General features: G+C 43.8%; 1 protein-coding gene across 4 annotated transcripts in view; it reads right to left on the reverse strand.

Annotated features, from left to right (window-relative positions):
* Window positions 1–21,050, reverse strand: part of CTNND2 (catenin delta 2) — a 794,124-nt gene that overhangs the window by 265,437 nt on the left and 507,637 nt on the right. For all 4 annotated transcript variants that reach the window (XM_075826901.1, XM_075826902.1, XM_075826899.1 and 1 more), the window contains exon 14: window positions 1,656–1,841. In XM_075826901.1, the coding sequence (XP_075683016.1) occupies window positions 1,656–1,841 (186 nt within the window). The remainder of the gene's footprint in view (window positions 1–1,655; window positions 1,842–21,050) is intronic.

Here is a 21,050-nt window from a genome sequence, read left to right on the forward strand (position 1 = left end):
CATACGGTCAAGCTGCTCCAACAACAGCTCTATGGGGTTGAGATCTGGTGACTGTGCTGGCCACTCCATTACAGATAGAATACCAGCTGCCTGCTGCTTCCCTAAATAGTTCTTGCATAATTTGGAGGTGTGCTTTGGGTCATTGTCCTGTTGTAGGATGAAATTGGCTCCAATCAAGCGCTGTCCACAGGGTGTGGCATGGCGTTGCAAAATGGATAGCCTTACTTATTCAAAATCCCTTTTACCTTGTACAAATCTCCCACTTTACCAGCACCAAAGCAACCCCAGACCATCACATTACCTCCACCATGCTTGACAGATGGCGTCAGGCACTCTTCCAGCATCTTTTCAGTTGTTCTGCGTCTCACAAATGTTCTTCTGTGTGATCCAAACACCTCAAACTTCGATTCGTCTGTCCATAACACTTTTTTCCAATCTTCCTCTGTTCAACGTCTGTGTGCTTTTGCCCATATTAATCTTTTCCTTTTATTAGCCAGTCTCAGATATGGCTTTTTCTTTGCCACACTGCCCTGAAGGCCAGCATCCCGGAGTCGCCTCTTCACTGTAGACGTTGACACTGGCGTTTTGCGGGTACTATTTAATGAAGCTGCCAGTTGAGGACCTGTGAGGCATCTATTTCTCAAACTAGAGACTCTAATGTACTTGTCTTGTTGCTCAGTTGTGCAGCGGGGCCTCCCACTTCTCTTTCTACTCTGGTTAGAGCCTGTGTGTGCTGTCCTCTGAAGGGAGTAGTACACACCGTTGTAGGAAATCTTCAGTTTCTTGGCAATTTCTCGCATGGAATAGCCTTCATTTCTAAGAACAAGAATAGACTGTCGAGTTTCACATGAAAGCTCTCTTTTTCTAGCCATTTTGAGAGTTTAATCGAACCCACAAATGTAATGCTCCAGATTCTCAACTAGCTCAAAGGAAGGTCAGTTTTATAGCTCCTCTAAACAGCAAAATTGTTTACAGCGGTGCTAACATAATTGCATAAGGGTTTTCAAGTGTTTTCTAATCATCCATTAGCCTTCTAACACAGTTAGCAAACACAATGTACCATTAGAACACAGGAGTGATGGTTGCTGGAAATGGGCCTCTATACACCTATATAGATATTGCATTAAAAACCAGACGTTTGCAGCTAGAATAGTCATTTAGCACATTAACAATGTATAGAGTGTATTTCTGATTAATTTAATGTTATCTTCATTGAAAAAAACTGTGCTTTTCTTTCAAAAATAAGGAAATTTCTAAGTGACCCTAAACTTTTGAACGGTAGTGTATGTGCGTGCCTATTTCCCCCTGCCAGCACCTCCCACCAGTGATTGACAACTGCCATGTATACAAGCAGATACATGGCAGCTATCAGACACTGGTAGCGCTCCCCTCATGAACACAGTGGATTTATATCTGTAGTATTCTTTGTTACTTATATTCCATATTGCTGCAGTCTTTTATTTTGTTATTCTATTTTTCACTATACAATATTGCTACCTCTAAGTATTTTTCTGGATATGTATATTGGTTTCAGTTAAAAAAACTTTACATAAAATTTAGACACTACAATCTGCACACCCTGTATTGCATTAAGCACAAAGGTAGGACACTTCAAATTCACGTTTTTGTAGTAAAAGACCAACAGAATTGTTTACCTGATCTAGGGATTTCTTTTTCTTCTTCTTTTTCCCCCAGCAACCTGAACTTTCAGTATCCTTGCAATTGGTCTCACCACAAAGCAATCCATCAAGTTCATCAGTTCCAATTTGCTGTCCCTGAGAAGTTTCTGCAGCTAGCCGGTAGGAAAGGTTTCTCAGAATGCACACACAGTTTTCAACGGTCTTAAAAGAAAAATATGAATAAATAAATATAAACAAATGAAAAAAATTAATATATTCAGTACTGTTCAAAAGTTTTAGGCAGTTGTGGAAAAATGCTGCAAAGTTCGAATGCTTTAAAAAATAGAAGTGTTAATAGTTTTTTTTTATATCAAGTAATAAAATACAAAGTGAATGAACAGAAGAGAAATCTAAATCAAATCAATATTTGGAGTGACCACCCTTTACCCTTAACAGCATCAATTCTTCTAGGTACATTTCCACAAAGTCGTGGATTTCGTAGGATTATAGTCAGGTGTGTGATTAACCAATTATACCAAACAGGTGATAATGATCATCATTTTCATATGTAAGTTGAAACAAAGTGATTAACTGTAAGGCTGGCTTCACACGACCTATTTTCAGGCGTAAACAAGGTATATTATGCCTCGATTTACGCCTGAAAATAGGGCTACAATACGTCGGAAAAACATCTGCCCATTCATTTGAATGGGTTTGCCGACATACTGTGCAGACGACCTGTTATTTACGCGTCGTCGTTTGACAGCTGTCAAACGACGACGCGTAAAAATACAGCCTCATCAAAAGAAGTGCAGGGCACTTCTTTCAGACGTAATTTGAGCCGTTCTTCATTGAACTCAATGAAGCACAGCTCAAAATTTACGGCTGTCAGAGAAGCCTCGCAAAATGCGAGGAGGAGCTTTTACGTCTGAAACGAGGCAGCTGTTTTCTCCTGAAAACAGTCTGTCTTTTCAGACGTAAAAGCCTGCTACCGTGTGCACATACCCTAACAGAAACAGCTGCGCATCATAGGAGTACAATTTGTCTTCTGAATTCTGTCGATCAAAGCTTTACACTCTAAATGCTCTTTAATATTGTAAGTTAAACATTTGAAGTCCCAGCATACAATACATAAAAGTTGAAATGTCTGTCTATGTCGTATCTAAGTAAACACATTACATATACAGAATATATATTTCTAACTTCCCATCACATTTGTGAACTCTCTACCCTAATCTATAATCATTACCACTGATATTAAGTGTTAAGGGCACATCCATAATTTACATTCTCAGACATATTCTCCACTTGCAGCAAAAGAATCTTGCCTATCTTAACTTAGTCCCACTATTGGACGTGACTGTACGTCCACTTTGAGGCTGGCTTTCCACTAATGAGCGTACAGTCACGTCCTGTAGATGAAGCGGGCACAGGAGCTGTGCCCGTTTCATCTTCAGCTGGTGTCAGCTGTGATATACTGCTGACCTCCTGCTGCAACCACCACATTTAAGTGGTTGACAAAGGGAGGGGGCTCCCTCTGTACCCCATCGCCCCCCCACGAGCAATCGTGGGGTGCCGATGGTTGTTATGGCAACCAGGAAGCCTAGCAATGGCTTCCTGGTTGGCCATGCACAGAAGCCTATTATGTCCTGCCCAAGGCAGAACCTAATAGTCTAAGGGTATGTTCACACACACTATTTACGGACGTAATTCGGGCGTTTTTGCCCCGAATTACGTCAGAAATAGCGGCTCAATAGCGTCGGCAAACATCTGCCCATTCATTAGAATGGGTCTTATGATGTTCTGTGCAGACGGTCATTTTTTTTACGCCCCGCTGTCAAAAGGCGGGGCGTAAAAAAGACGCCCGCGTCAAAGAAGTGCCTGTCACTTCTTCAGACGTAAATGGAGCCGTTTTCCATGGACTCCATGGAAAATCAGCTCCATTTAACGTCCGTAATGGACGCAGCAAAAAGTGCCTCAACATGCCATTACGGCTGAAATTACGGTGCTGTTTTCTCCTGAAAACAGCCCCGTAATTTCAGCCGTTATGGACGCTGCCGTGTGAACATACCCTAACTGTCAGTTAAAAAATGACAGTTACAATACACTGCAATACATAAGCAGTGCAGTGTATTGTACCAGGGATCAGACAATCAGGCCTTCAGGTCCCCAAGTAAATGTAAAAAAATGTTTTTCCGAAAAATAAAAGTTTTAAGTAATAAAAACAATAATCGCGCTGTTTCCTTGATCAAGTTCTTTATAATTGAAATGGTACCCACAAAAACTACAGTTTGTCACACAAAAAACAAGACCTCCCACAGCGATATAAACTGACAACTGAAAAATAAAAAAGTTATGGCTCTCAGAAAATGGCGACACTGAAACATGATTTTTTTTTTAGAAGAGTATTTTTATTGTGGGAATGTAGTAAAACGTAAAAAAAAGCAATATAAATTTGGTATCGCTGTAATTGTATCGACCCACAGAATGAAGTTAACATGTTGTTTATACGGAACAGTGAACGATAAAAAAAACAAAAAAACAGTACTAGAATCATGCTAAAATGGAATCAAATGAAATGCAATGATACAAAATTATTCAATATAATGGCCCATACTAAGGCCTCAAGCACACATCCATTGCCAAATATACGTCCGCGAATCATGGATCCGCAAAACACGGACTGCACACAGCTGGCTTCCGTGTGCAGTCCGTTGTTTTAACGGACCAAAGGAATAGAATGGCCGAGACTGATCCACAAAATACGGACCGGAATATGACCTGTTCTATTTTTGTCGGAACAGCCACACTGTTCCGTTAAAAATAACGGAAGTGTGCATGGCTCCATAGATATGAATGGGTCAGTGTGCTTTCCATTAAAAAAAATGGATAGCACACTGAAGCATTTCACTGAAGTGTGCTTGAGGCCTAATTTTTTAGGTCCAGTAGTTTTTCACTAAAAACCCCACATCATCATTTGCTACGGAGATGAGGACACTTTATAGAGCCTTGTGCTGCTTATAGGGCTAGTGAAGAAATCGCATTGCGGGGGCTGCCGAGGTACTACAAACCCCATAAATGTGACGATCACAATCGATTTGCAGAATCTAAGGGGTTAATTGCCGAAATCAGCAACGATGGACAGCTGATCGGCAACAGGGAGAGCAGGGCAGACACCCTGCACAGTTAACTGGGGGGGGGCGAAACACATCTGAGTTGGCCCCAACCCACACAGTATAATGACCCCTTAGTAGCCCCCACACAATATAATGCCCTTATTCACTGCCCCCACACAGGATAATGCCCCTATAGCTGCTCCCACACAGGATAATGCCCCTATGGTTTCCCCTCACACAGAATAATGCTCCCATAGGTGCCCCCACACAGCATAATAACCCCTTAGTTCCCCCAACATAGTATAATGACCCCCCCAGTGACCCCCCTCACAGTATAATGGCCCCATAGCGGCCCCTGCACAGTATATTGACCCTATAGTGCTTCCCTACACAGAATAATGCCCCCATAGCTGCCTCTTCATAGTATAATGACCTATTAGTGCCCCCAAACAGTATAATGCCCCTATAGCTGTCCCCATACAGTATACTGACCCTATAGTGCCTTCTACAGAGTATAATGCCCCTGCAGTGCCTCCCACACTGTATAATGCCCCATAGCTGCCCCCATACAGTATAACGCCCCTATAGCTGCCCTTACACAATAAAATGTTCCCATAACTGCCCTCCACACAGTATAATGCCCCCATAACTGCCCTTTGCACAGTATAATGCCCCCATAACTGCCCTCCACAGTATAATGCCCCATATCTGCTCCAATACAGTATAATGCCCCTATAGTTCCTTCACCGCAGTCTAATGCCCCCATTTCTGCCGCCACACAGTATAATGCCCCCATACCATTGAAACTTTTGCCAAGCATGTGCACTGTGATTCCATTGAAGACAACGACAAGTGATGGAAGCACAGTAAGGGCACGTCCAGACGTGGCGGAATTGCTATGGAATTACGCTGCGGACAGTCCGCAGTGGAATTCTCCAGCGGCCATTTTTTACAGTTGTTTCAATAAATTCTTAGGCAAGTTAGTTCAGACGTTGCGGAAAACTCTGCTGCGGACCATAGGCTGCGGTGCAGAATTTTCCCTTCGCAGAATGCACTGTCTGTTGTGGAGAAGAAGCGGAATTTCACGGCGCATTTCAGCCTTTGCAATGCAAAAACTGAAATCTGTGGCAAGTCCGCTGTCTTTTCTCTTACATCTGAATTACCTGTCAAATATGCAAATGTTGGTGCAGATTCGTTGCGTAATTGCCCCAAATCTGCACCAACATTTGCAGCGGAAAAACTCCACGACATCTGGCCGTGCCCTAACTAAGATGTTTCTGTCACTCCCCATTAATATATTTGACAAAAGTGATGAACAGCAATGGGAGTCAGTGAATCTCAGTTCTCACAGTTGGGGGAGGTCCCAGGAATCAGATTCTTGTCAATCAGACATTTATCCCAAATCCAATGTCTATGACAGGAATTAGTGTTAGAGCTTATTCACAAGCTGCGGTTTTGTCACATTTGATTTGCAGTGGTTTTGCTAATGTATGCGCCAGAAAAACAAGACAAAACCGCAATGTGTGAATAAGCCTTATAACAGATTTTTATAAAGTATATCCAAATGTACAGACATGTACACACACCTAAGTACACACCTATACACACCAGTACAAACAGATACACATAAAAGCACCTCTAAAATCACAGGCATACCTAAAATGCAGTTCCTTCCTCTGTGGGCCACAATTTTTTTTTTATAGCAGAGAGCCATTAATTTCACCTCTCTACTTGCATCCCATTATTAGCGTGTTTTTTTTCTGTGATTATCCGAAAATCGTGGAAAACCGCAAGTAACCCGTGATGTGTGTAGACAGCCTAACTCAACACTGGGTGCCTGCCACGTACCCCCTGGAACTGTGGTACATGCACTGCAGGTTAAATACAACGGTCTTATACGATATGCTCGATTCTCTGGTACCCCCATGTGCCTACTCTCAGTAGAAAAAAAAGCTTCTGACAAAGTGCACTGGGGTATATTGAGGCTACTTTATGCCAAATAGGTTTCAGTGCCAACATTCTTGTTTGCATATTGTCGACACCATTATGATCATCCCACAGCCCAAATTTAAATCAAGAGGGCTGTCCCTCTAACCTCTTTTAAATATATAAGGGGGCTCGGTAGGGTTTCCCCCTCTCGCCTTTACTGTACATTTTTGTAATGAAATCACTAGCCAATGCAAGTAGATCTAATGATTTTATCCAAGGAATAAAAGTGGGTAACATGGAGAACATACCAATAGAATTTTGAGGGTCGCTTTAAGAATGACGTAACTTACGGCCGATTTAGCGCATAATGATGATGTAAACATAGTCTTTATATAGGAGGTGTGTCTTGTGTCAATGTGCTCTAGTGATACTGCAGATGTAGAAAAACACATGGGGGGGGGGATGAAGACACTAGATGTGGTCTATATTTTAGTTTAATTGTTAGCTAGGTGTTGTCAATGTGCTTTGGAGAAATAAGTCCGGACCAGTGCTCTCCATAGTATGTATAATTGGGAAGCTCATTTAGAAAAATATACGTAATGTTTTAATAATAACCAGGCAAACTATTCTTTTATTTCACTTAGTTACCTGACCCACTCACATGTTTACTTTTAAATGATGAAATAAAAGTTATTTTAATGGCCTGTTAGAATAAGGCTGGGTCTTTTAGCATTACGCTTGGTGTCCAATCATTACTTCCTTTCCCAGGCCATCTTTAATGTCCCTAGTAAGGCCCTATTCACATGAGAGGGATTCCCGGCCGTATTTTGGACGGCAGTCACATGGCCGCAGTAGGAACAATAGACCCCAAATGGGGCTATTCAAACCGGGCTGTCAAAAAAATGGAGCATGCCCTATTTTTGCCCGTTCTCCCGACCCCACAGCTCCCATAGAAGTCTATGGGGACGTGTAAAGCACGGTTGTCACTCTGATTTTTTTGCGGGATGAGCTGTAGTTTAAATTGGTATTTTTTGGTACATAAAAAGTGATAAAAAAGTTGTATTACATTTTTTTTGAGAGCTAAGTTGACAAAAAAACTGTGATTTTGGCGGTTTAAATTATTTAAGTTTTTTAAGGTGTTCACCGTGCGAGTTAAATAATGCTATATTGTAATAGATCGGCCTTTTATGGACGTAGCGATAACAATTTTGTTTCTTTTTTTACATTACTTTAGAAGAAAAATGGGAAAAGGTTTTTTCTTTTTAACTCTAAACTTTTTTCTTTCTCACTACTAATAACTTAAATTCTTCTACACATCTTATTAGTCCCCTTAGGGGACTTGAACCAGCGATCACTGGATCGCTGGTACAATATACTGCAATACTAATGTATTGCAGTATATTGTTATTTTTACAGGCTTCTGTACGTGAGCCCGCTCCATACATCACCCCCCCCCCGCACCATGACGTTAAGTAATAGTGCGCAAAGGCGTTAATGCCCACTTGATGGTGTGAATATTGCAATTTTCCACTGGTATGCCATTTTAGTGCATATTATGTTGTGCCTAGTTTGTGCCACTGAAGACTAATAACTCATAAAACGTTAAGCGGGTCCTCTTGGGTATGGCAATGCCATATATGTGGGCCCAAACTAGTGTTTGGGTACGCTGCAGGGCTCAGAAGAGAGGGACGCCATTTTGCTTTTGGAGCGCAGATTTTGCTTGGTAATAGTCTGTTTGTGGTATTGCTGGTATTTCAGTTTATAATGTGGGGGCATATGTGATCTGTGCGGAGTACATCAGGGTATATGTAAGCTGTGTGGAGTACATCAAGGCATAATAAGAGGGTATAATAATGTGGTAAATAAATAATAATTCATAGATATGTGGCCGGTGTCGCACTAATAAATGGCACCCGATCTTATATGCTTTTTGGACATTCTGCACATTTTGAATCGCCATATTCTGAGAGCCAGAACTTTTTTATTTTTTCACCACCGGAGCTGTGTGAGGGCTTATTTGTTGCGGGACAATCTGTACTTTTCATTGGTACCATTTTGGGTTACATGCAAATTTTTTGATCACTTTTTATTACATTTTTTTGCAAGCCGGGTGACCAAAAACAAGCAATTCTGACAATGTTCTTTAGTTTATTTTTTTGCAGCGTTCACCGTGCACTATAAATGACAATTTTACTTTATTTTGCGGGTTGGTACTATTACGCAATAAAATCACTTTTTTATAAAATCATTTATTTTCTGTGTAACCATATTCTGAGAGCTATAACTTTTTTATTTTTTTGTCAAAAAAGCTGTTTAAGGGCTTGTTTTTTTTGCGGGACGGGTTGTAGTTTTTATCGGTACTATTTTCGGGTACATGCGACTCTTTGATAACTTTTTATTCTCTATTTTGGTAGGGGTGGTGACCAAAAAATAGCGATTCTGGTGTAGTTGTTTATTGATTTTTTTGGGGTGTTCATCGTGCGGGAAAAATAACATTATAGTTTTATAGTTGGGGTCGTTACGAACGCGGTGATACCAGACGTGTACTTTTTTTAACGTGTTAATTTTTTTCCTATACTGAAAGTCTTATTATAGGAAAAAGAGCAGTGTTTGTTTATATAACATATAACTTTTATTTTTACACTTTTTTGAAAACATTTTTATTACTTTTTTGTACTTTTTTTACTTGTCCCACTAGGGGACATTTAGACTTGCAGCTTTGATCGCTGCTAGAGTACATTACACTACCTACGTAGTGTAAAGTATTCTAACGGTCATTGTGACATGACAGTCACCCTGACAGGAAGCTTCGGAGGACCGGCCAGAAGCTACTCCTCCAAGGCTTCCGTACATTGAAACACGGAGGTCATTGTCTGGCCTCCGATTGCCACGACAAGCATCGGCAGCCCCCACAATCACTTAGTGGGGGCTGCCGATGCGCTTCAAAGCCCTTAAATGTGGCGACCGCAATCGGTTGCCGCATATATGGGGTTAATTGCCGAAATCAGCAGCGATGGTCCGCTCTAGGCAAGACTGGAGTGTCAGCTGTACTTCCTGGTGCGGGAAGCAAGTCCTCTGCAGGACGTACAGTTGCGGCGCAGCGCGTGAAGAGGTTAATTTTACACCTTGTTACATTTTTTTAAAGTGAAATAGCAGGGAGTTTGAACATTTACAAACAAGAGGATCAGGAAGAATGAAAACAAGGAGACAAACAGGAGACATTTGTAAAAAGAAACATTAGTCTGATTTTTTTACTGTGCAGAGTAAGGGCAGATACAGACGGACGTTGCGTTTTGCGCGCGCAAACAACGCAGCGTTTTGCGCGCACAAAAACCATTTGACAGCTGCGTGTGTCATCCGTGTATGATGCGCGGCTGCGTAATTTTCGCGCAGCCGCCATCATAGAGATGAGGCTAGTCGACGCCCGTCACTGTCCAAGGTGCTGAAAGAGCTAACTCTTTCAGCACCCTCGACAGTGAATGCCGAACACAATATCAAAAAACCTGTTGAAAAAAAAGAAAAAGTTCGTACTTACCGAGAACTTCCCGGCCGTTGCCTTGGTGACGCGTCCTTGGTGACGCGCCTCTCGACATCGGGCCCCACCTCCCTGGATGACGTGCAAGTCCATGTGACCGCTGCAGCCTGTGCTTGGCCTGTGATTGGCTGGAGCTGTCACTTGGACTGAATTGTCATCCCGGGAGGTCAGACTGGAGGAAGAAGCCGGGAGTTATGGGTAAGTCAGAACTTCGTTTTTTTTTCTACAGGTTCATGTATATTGGGATCGGAAGTCACTGTCCATGGTGCTGAAACAGTTTAACTCTTTCAGCACCATGGACAGTGACTATCTCCTGACGTCGCGTACCGATAACTTTTTTGCCGGGTTCGGCCAAAACGAGTTCGGCCGAACCCGGTGAAGTTCGGTTCGCTTGTCCGGCTTCGCTCATCGCAAAGACACTCCGTTTGGATGTTCGGAAACAGAAAAGCACGTGGTGCTTTTCTGTTTACATTCATCTCTTTGACAGCTGGTGCGCTGTTTCAGTCGGTTCGCACGGAAGTGCTTCCGTGCAACCTGCGTGGTTTTCACGCACCCATTGACTTCAATGGGTGCGTGATGCGCGAAATACGCAGAGTTATTGAACCTTTCGCGCTTTTTGCGCAGCAGACAAACGCTGCGCAAAAAGCACGGACTGTCTGTACTGCCCCATAGACTTGTATTGGTCCATGCGTGCCGCGTGAAAACCACGCGGCCCGTACGGACCGAATACACGCTCGTGTGAATCCCCCCTAAAGATGCGGCTGAGTATAAGCAGCTCTCTCTGCAGTCAAACTGCTGCCTGAGCTGTGCTCGGGCAAAACAATATTGTACTTTTCCTCCTGCCCGAGCATAGCTCAGGAAAATTAATTGGAGGATTAAAGAGTTAACCTTACAGAAAGGATATAAAATAACCTGTTTTGCTTCTAAGAGATGATATGAGGAGGTACAGTGAGGGACTTGTAAAGGCATAAAGCAGGATTGCTGTGATGGAGGACAGTCTTGGTAAGGTGTTGAAAGATATAAAGGGGATGAGACAGAGAAATGTTTCTTGGAATAATAAGTTTACGAACCTTGAAAACCGGTCCAGGCCATATATCAGATGGGTTAGAGGGACCAAATTTGATACAAATTATAAATAAATGGATAGCCGAATTAGTTGGGAGTACAGAAATTTCAGTTTCCCAGTTTTGTAGACCGTGCTCATCAGGTCACGAGGCACCAATAAAACCGCCAGCTCCATCGGGAATAACCCCTTACACTATTTTTAGAATGTTTGTACTCTTTATTTTTTTAATCTAAGGGAAAGTGAGGAAGCTCACAGATCCAAATTAAAATAGAGGCAAAGTGATATTGTTCCCTTATTATGAAAAGGACTCCCAAGTTAACCCTTTAATGACCGGCCTTTTTAGGCCTTAATGACCAACCAATTTTTTCAGTTTTTCGATCGTCGCATTCAAAGAGCTATAACTTTTTTATTTTTCCATCGACATAGCTGTATAAGGACTTGCTTTTGGCGGGACAAGTTGTATTTTTTAATGCCACAATTTTGGGGTACATATAATTTATTGATTACATTTTATCAAACTTTTTTTGGGGAGGTAATGGCAAAAAATCCGATATTACTACTTTGCATCCTAAATTTACGCCGCTTACCGTCTGATATAAATAACATAATAACTTTATTCAGGGGGGTCGTTACGATTGCGGTGATACCAAATTTATATAGTTTTTTTATGTTTTACTACTTTAACACAATAAAACCTTTTTTATTTGTCTTTCGTGTTGTCATATTTTAACCCCTTCCCGCACCTTGACGTAACTGCACATCCAGGTGATCAGTAACTTTGCGCACCTGGACGTGCAATTACATCCGCACTTTAAATGTTATCCGCTTCCGGCGCTGTAACATAGCGGCGCTTGACTGCTTGGAGAGACTGACTTTGTCTTCAGGCAGACAACAAGGGACCAATTAGAGTGGTCCCTTGTTGGTGATCTTGCCTTTTGGTTAGTGTAATGATACTAACAGAATACCAGTCCAGCAAAAGGCGCACCCACAACCAGACTCGGTGTAAGCTGTCAGAATAGGCAAGTGGTGGCGAACTCACCCTGTCTACCAGGGGAAAATCTAAATGAGACGTGGCATTGTTACCTGACAGGGAATGCGGGCAGTGGGCAATCTAGGGACATGTAATGATACTGAGATCCTGCAGGGGAAAAGGTGAACTTGCTTTCGCCTGGCAGCTGCTGGTAGGTGAAGCGGACAGGTAGAGTAGAGAGACAAGCAGTGGTAATAAAGAGAGGTAACATAGTACAATGCAGTGACACACAAGATAAGTCAGGCACTCCGAGGTCAAAACACTATAAATCAAATGAGGTACAAGATCGGAATACAAGAGAATGTTCCGGGGAGCTGGGGTCAGACAACAAAGTAACAAAGATCTCGCAGGAGCCAAAGAACAAATGAGCCCCAGGAAGTTAATCTCTAGCAAAGACGTCTAGCACCAGGGGTGTTATAAAGGAGGCTTAATTGGATAATTGAGAGTGACAGCTAAGCAAACCACTCAATATTTTAACCCTCGTCTACCACTCAGACCAGCTCTAATAACAGGGAATGTGACAGTGAGGCTGGGTTCACACGACCTATTTTCAGGCGTAAACGAGGCGCATTATGCCTCGATTTATGCCTGAAAATACGGCTACAATACGTCGGCAAACATCTGCCCATTCATTTGAATGGGTTTGCCGACGTACTGTGCCGACGAGCTGTCATTTACGCGTCGTCGTTTGACAGCTGTCATGACGACGCGTAAAATGACTGCCTCGTCAAAGAAGTGCAGGACACTTCTTTGAAACGTAATTTGAGCCGTTCTTCATTGAATTCAATGAAGAACAGCTCAAATGTTCGGCCGTCAAAGACGCCTCGCAAAATGCGAGGAGGAGCTTTTACGTCTGAAACGACGCAGCTGTTTTCTCCTGAAAACCGTCTGTCTTTTCCGACGTAAAAGCCAGTTCTCGTGTGCACATACCCTGAGCCTGTACAGACTAACCAATCAAAGTTTAGATGTGCAGCAAAAGCTGTTTACAGGCTCTGATCTCCTCTATTGGTGTATTAATGATGAAGGGATCAGAGCCAGGATCATCGTTGAGCTAGTGGAATACAAAAAGACCCCCAACTAACCCCTTGATCACTGTTCCCCCACTGTGATCACTCCCCTACCTATCCCATTGTATAAGGGAGCTGCTTTTTAAAAAAAAAAAAAAATTTGAATCATAAAACACTAAAAAAGTAGATAGCCAGTAATTTAGTCAGTGTCAGTTAGTGCCAGTCAGCTTCATTAGGTTAGTTTCACTCAGTGGCAATCGGTTAATGTCAGCGTCAGTCATTGTCAATCAGTCAGCGACATACTATCCGTCAGTCAGCGTCAGACCGTCTGTTAGTCAGGCTATGTTCACACCTGTGTTGTGACATTCTGCTGTTCTGAACAAAGGAATAATGTTGCCTCCAATGCAGATGTGAACGAGGCTTAATAGTAAGTTAGTCAATTTTAATTAGTAAGTGTTAAATGTCATAAAATAAAAACAAATGAAAAAGAAATTCTTACCGTACGTTAGTGTTTTATGTAAAAAAAAAAAGTTCTATATTATAATTTTTTTGTATACAGTTCTCTACTGTAACATCTACAGTGTACATATATATATATACATATATATACACATATATATATATATATATATATAGTTACAGTAAAAAACATAATAAAAATGGCCCGCAGAACATACACTGCGGAAGAGGCATATGGGATGCTCGCATCAGGCACAGTGATGTAGGATCAGATTTTGTCCCTGCGGTCGCAGGTGAGTTATCGTTACAGTTTCACCTGCACATGAACCTAATTAGTTGCCCCCAACCTCCTACACCCCTCAAGTACCGGATTTTAATGCTGCTGCAGGGGTTCAAGTACAGACAGTAGGGTTGTCGGAAATATAATTTTTCCAGCCATTCTTTCTGACCACCTTGTTGAAATGATTGTTGAGCAGACAAATTTATGCGCTCAACAATTTATTTCAGCAAACCCTAGTTCTTTTTATGCCCAGCCATACAGGTGGCATCCCACTAGTAGAGCAGAAATACTGCAATATTGGGGATTGGTCCTAAATATGGGCCTAACTAGAAAGACATCAATAAGAGCCTTCTGGTCTACTGATGTTCTCTACCACTGGCTCTTATTCCGCCCATGAATAGTTTTGAGGCAATTAAAAAAATGTGTTCATTATAACAACAATTCCCAGTGCCTCCCCAGGATGACCCCAATTTCTACAAAATTAGACCCCTTATTTCTTTTTTGGCCAAAAAAATTATATATATATATACCTCTAGACAACAAATTGCGACTGACGAGTCCCTAGTGCATTTTAAGGGGAGGGTGAAATTTAGACAGTATTTGGCTGACAGTGATATCAGGGGCAACCCCCAGAGCCGGAGTCCCGGGCAGAGCGCTCTGTTATTAGAGCTCTGCCTGGGACTCCTGCTCCTATTTGCGCTCTGTCTGGGACTCCTGCTCTGATCCTGACATCACTGTCCATAGATGGACAGTAATATCAGGGGCTACCCGAAAGCGGGAGTCCCGGAGCAGACCCGCTTCTAGTTCTCTGCCTGGGACTCCTCTCCTCCTGACATCACTGTCCATACATGGACTGTCATGTCAGGGGCTACCCCAGAGCCAGAGTCCTGTAGCAGAGCCTATATTAGTGCTCTGCTCTGGGACTCCGGCTCTGGGAGAACCACTGACATCACTGTCCATATATAGAAGTAGAAGACACAGAGGAGCAGAAGAAAGGGAAGAAGACTACAGCATAGCAGGCTAACGCTTGCAAGAAGGTAAATGCAATATATTGTAAAAAAAAAATATTATGTTAAAAGGAACACATATAAAAATGTTTTTTTTATCTTTACAGGTACACTTTAAGGGTGAGAGGAGGATCTGGGGGTTCTGGACCGCTGTTCTCACGATAGGTGGGGGTCCAAGTGATCAGAAAATGCTGACCTATCCTGTGGATTGGTGATAATTTAAAATTATGGAAAATGCCTTTTTTGGGATTTAGCATCCACCAGGGATAGATATATTCATCACTGGTCGTCAAATTGTTCATATTGTATTTGATTTTCTAATGTATCTGTATCATAGCATGATTCTGTAGCCTATGCAAACTTAATTTTTTCCCCCTTATGACACTTTATTGGTCTGTTATTTGGTGCATTTTTAATGCAGACTCTTTCCTAATCAAGCTACTGCATTCTGGAAAACTATTTAGTTTCTGCATATGTGCCATTAGGACACACTTCTTTAATCATTTATACATTTTGGCAGTTCTGAGAATAGCCATTTTAATGTGCCCTTTTACTATCTACTCCCTTCTCTGAAGCATTCATGTTTATTTACTTACACCATGCAGTTTTTCCCTCTATCACCACAGTTGAGTCCGCCCATTGCATCACAGTTACGGAGTTGACCTGCTTAGAAACAAATTCTGAATATGAGTGTATCGTCCATGGCCAAGGACCGTCATTCCTACTCACCCCTCGACGGCTGCGGCCATGGATTTGTGAGTGCTGGCCGGCATCTCCTTCCTAAGAGACGCCAGCACTCACTTCCGCTCCGCTCTGCAGTATCCCGCAGTGTGCACGCGTATTCGTATTGCAAATGGTCCCTTAGTGTTATCCTGCTCCCAGTGTTACCGTGCCCTGCTACCTGTATCCTGTGCTGTGTTTTGTTCCTGAACCTGTCTAGTTTTGGTGTCGTGTTGTGCCACCTGCGGTTATACGCCACGTCTGGTGTCATCTGTCACCCCTGGTATCATCCGCCACCCGCCTGCGGTTATACGCCACGTCTGGTTTCATCTGCCACACCTGGTATCATCCGCCACATCTGGCGCAACCTGCCACGCCTGCTGTTGTATGTCACGTCTGGTGTCATCTGCCACTCCTTGTATCATTCCCCACGTTTGGCGCAACCTGACACATTTAGCCCCATCCGTGCCAGAGCCTCTGCCACTGTGTGGACTATCTCAGGTATCCTTGTGCTACGAACTCTTTGTATAAGACTTTGCATAGATTGTGACTTGGCCAGCCGCCTCTCCGCTACAGCGGAGCGGCCTAGTGGGTCCACATACCCCTAGATCATGACAGAACCTCAGGCCATGGAACCCGCTGGCCAACCTAAGACCGCGGTTCAGGTGATCCAATCGGATATGCGTGACCTGCGTGCACACCAGGATCAAATCCTTGTGGCAGTAAACACCATCATTGCCCGACTGGATCAGCCCCCTCCTCTTCAGCTTGCTGCTGCCGCTCCTCTGACTGGTACTCCTCCTGTCTGTTCCGGATCCACAGTTTCGCTGCCTCAACCACCTCGTTATGACGGTGGTCCTAGAAGCCTGTAGAGGTTTCCTCAACCAATGTACCATCCATTTTAGACTGAGTGCTCACCACTTCCCCTCTGATGAGGCCAAGGTAGCGTTCATGATTTCCCTTTTCACTGGTAAGGCCCAAGCATGAGCGAACCCCATCTTGGAACGAGAGGGCCCTGAATTATCGGACCTGGCGTTATTCCTAGAAACTTTTTGCACTGTGTTCGAGCAGTCAGGTCGAACGTCCTCTGCAGCGGCGACTCTGCTAACTCTTAATCAAGGAGAGTCAACGATAGGAGAGTATGCTATCGCCTTCCGTACACTGGCAGCAGAGTTGGTTTCGAACAATGAGGCAAAGGTGGTGACATTTTGGCAGGGACTGTCCTCGCACATAAAAGACAAGTTAGCACGCTGCGATCTTCCTTCTACCCTGGATGCTCTTATCCTGTTGGTTACATGAGTCGACATGAGGATCCAGGAACGTGCTCAGAAGGATCGGTGGGAGAGATGTTTCCACAGACTGGCACCATCGTTCCAGAGACCACTATTGCCACCTCCTGTTGCTCTGCCTGAAGAACCTATGCAGGTAGACAAAATCAAATTGTCCGGGCAGGAGAAAGGAGAAACTCTTCAGGTCCTTGTCTGTATTGCGGCCTTAAAGGCCATTTCGTGCACCAATGTCCACAAAAGCCGGGAAACTCCAGCACCTAGGTTTGGTTGGAGAGACAACCCTAGGTGGGAAGTCGCCACACGTCAAAGCCTCTCCCAAGTTATCTATTCTTGTGACCATCATCTCTGGAGAGACATCACACTCCACCTATGCCTATCTGGATTCCGTAGCAGCTGCAAATTTCATCCAGCAGTCTTTAGTGGATCGCCTATATCTACCCACGGTTCTTCTGGAGAGTCCCCTGGCTGTTGCCTGTGTGAATGGACTACCATTGCCTGATCCTATTTTGTCTGTCACTAAACCACTGACACTACAAATCGGAGTTCTCCACTCGGAACAGATTACCTTCCTCGTTCTACCTAAAGCAATCAACCCTGTTCTGCTGGGCCTGCCTTCGCTTCGTCTACACGCTCCAGATCTCGACTGGAATTCTGGAGAGGTCCTCCACTGGGGACACAGATGCTTTAGCCATTGACTGTCACAGGTTCGTCCTGTGTTATCTCCACTGCCTCAGTCACTCTCCAATGTACCGTCTCATTATGTTAGTTTTGCGGACGTCTTCAGTAAGAAGGAAACAGAAACTCTTCCCCCTAATCACATCGATGACTGCCCTGTTGAGTTACTCTCTGACGCCTCACCACCTCGAGGGCGAGTTTATCCTCTCTCCCTGCCAGAGACCCAATGTCATGTCCGCCTACGTTAAGATAAACCTCGACAGAGGGTTCATCTGGAAATCTTCCTCCCTGGCCGGAGCCGTATTCTTCTTCATGACGAAGGACGGATCTCTTCGTCTATGTATCGAATCAAATTACGGTCAAAAATAAGTATCCCCTGCTGCTCATTTCAGAACTTTTCGATAGAATTCGTGGGGCCCAAGTGTTCACAAAGCTGGATCTACGCGGAGCTTATAAATTGATTCGTATCCGCAAAGGTGACGAGTGGAAAACTACATATAACACCCGAGACGGCCACTACGAATATCATGTGATGCCTTTGGTCTGTCTAATGCTCCAGCTGTGATCCAGGAGTTTGTAAATTACATTTTCCAGAACATGTTGTATGTCTGTGTGGTGGTCTATCTGGACGACTTCCTGATGTACTCTCCTGATTTGATAACGCATTGGAGGCATGTTCACTAAGTTCTGTCGCTCTTAAGGGGTAATAACCTATATGCAAAACTCGAGAAGTGTGTGTTCGAGAAGAGCTCTCCTGTCTTGGGTTACATCGTATCTAACCGTGGACTCAAGATGGATCCTGAGAAGGTGAAATCCGCCTTAGAATGGCCATGTCCACAGGGCCTGTGGCCCATACAGCGTTTTCTGGGATTCACTAATTTCTACCGGAATTTATTCAGAACTTCTCGTCTCTGACTGCAACAATCTCGACCCTCACCAAGAAGGGGGTGAACGCCAAGATTTGGTCCTCGGAGGCAGAATTAGCGTTTAATAACCTCAAGAGCGCTTTCACCTTAGCCTCCATTCTCCATCACGTAGATACTTCTTAGCAGTTCATTCTGGAGGTGGACGCATCTTCCATAGGTGAGGGAGCACTACTATGCCAAAAGAACTGGCTTTTTTTCAAAATAATTCTCTCCAGCAGAACGCAACTATTCCATCAGGGATCGGGAATTGCTGGCCGTCAAGTTGGCCTTAGGGGAGTGTAGACACTTGCTGGAGGGTACTACCCATCCTATTTCCATCTATACTGACCACAAGAACCTCACGTACCTACAGTCGGCACAACAATAAAATCCATGCCAAGCCAGATGGTCGTTATTCTTTGCCCAATTTCAGTTTTTCCTTCACTTCCGTCCTGCAGATAAGAATGTGAAGACTGACGCTTTGTCTTGCTCCTTTGAAACCAATGACTCTGAGGAAACTCCTCAATACATTATAGATCCTTTTAGGATTATTGCCGCTAACCCTCTGCAAATTAGAGGCATTCCCCCTGGAAAAACTTTTGTCTGTCTTGCTGACAGGAAGAGAATTCTTCACTGGGGACATAACTTTAAACTACTCTGGTGTTCGTAAGAAACAGGACTTGATAGCTCGTCACTATTGGTGGCCCACTCTGCCTGGAGATGTTGTGAACTATGTCTCTTCATGTATGAACTGTGCCTCAAACAAGTCTACCCGCACCAAACCTTATGGTCTGCTACTACCCCTGCCTGTTCCTGATGCCTCTTGGCAGCATATTGCTATGGACTTTATCACTGACCTTCCCCCCCTCAGCTGGATATACTACGATCTGAGTAGTGGATCATTTCTCCAAAAAAGCACAGTTAATCTGTTGACTGGTCTTTCATCTGCTCCTCGCATGGCAAATCTGTTTATTCTGCACATCTTCCGGCTACACGAACTTCCTCTGAATATTGTCTCGGACCGGGGTGTACAGTTTACTTCCAAGTTTTGGAGAGCCCTGTGCAACCTGCTAGACGTTAAACTGGACTACTCTTTAGCCTATCACCCGCAGTCCAATTGTCAAGTGCAGAGGACCAATCAAATTTTGGAGAATTATCTTTGTCATTTCATTTCCGCTCAACACGACAATTGGGTACAATTTATAGCCTGGGCGGAATTCTTGTACAACAATCACACAAGTGAATCTACTGCCTCGTCTCCTTTCTACATTGTGTACAGCCAGCATGCTCGAGTTCCTCCTGTGCCAGACATGACAAGTACCAGCAGCAAATTCCTCATTTGGGCCTTTTTTTCATATCTGGCAGCAAACTAAGTCTGCGATTCTCCAGGCAAGTGGACAGCATGAAAAAGCATGTCGATAAAAGAAAAGTTCCTTCTCAGTTCTCTCCTGGAGTTAAAGTCTGGCAATCCTCAAGGAACATTAGTTTGAAGGTTTCCTCATACAAATTTACTCCCAGGTTCCTCGGACCCTTTGAAATCCTACAATAAATAAACCCTGACTCCTATAAGCTTCGGCTGCCTCCTACCCTCAGAATCCCCAACACCTTTCATGTGTCTCTCCTGAAACCTGTGGTCCTGAACCGCTACAGTAAAACTCTTAGTCCTGCAGTTAATCCCAGCGGTTAATCTGATGAGTTTTAGGTGAAGGAGATCCTGGACTGCAAGAGGGTAGGAGGAAGTACTTTCTATTTGGTGGCTGGAGAGGGTTTGGTCCTGAGGAAAGGTCCTGGGAGCCAGAAGAGAATCTTAATGCCCCTACCCTCATTAAGAAATTTCTCCCTTGCTCTGGTCCCAAGAGGGGAAGTAAGAGGGGGATACTGCAACGTCCACGGCCGTGTACTGCGTTCCTACTCGCCCCTTGATGTCTGCGGCCATGGACTTGTGAGTGCTGGCCGGCATCTCTTTCTTAGGTGACACCAGCACTCACTTTCGCTCTGCAGTGTCCTGTAGGGCCTGCGCGCGCACATGTAAAATATTGTTAATTAGCCCTAATCACCTTTGGCCCTGCCCTTTCACTCCTTGCCTGAGCGTTGTTTCTAGTATTTCCACGTTCGTATTGCAAATGGTCCCTTAGTGTTATCCTGCTCCCAGTGTTCCCGTGCCCTGCTACTTGTATTCTGTATCCCATGCAGTGTTTTGTTCCTCAGCCTGTCTAGTGATGGAGTCGTGTTGTGCCGCCTGCGGTTATACGCCATGTCTGGTGTCATCTGCCACTCCTGGTATCATTTGCCACGTCTGGCGTAACCTGCCACATCTAGCCCCATCCGTGCCAGTGCCTCTGCCATTGTCTGCACTATCTAGGGTACCCTTGTTCTACGAACTCTTTGTATAAGACTTTGCATAGACTGTGAC

This window comes from Rhinoderma darwinii, chromosome 5, assembly GCF_050947455.1.
Source record: "Rhinoderma darwinii isolate aRhiDar2 chromosome 5, aRhiDar2.hap1, whole genome shotgun sequence".
Lineage (NCBI taxonomy): Eukaryota > Metazoa > Chordata > Amphibia > Anura > Rhinodermatidae > Rhinoderma > Rhinoderma darwinii.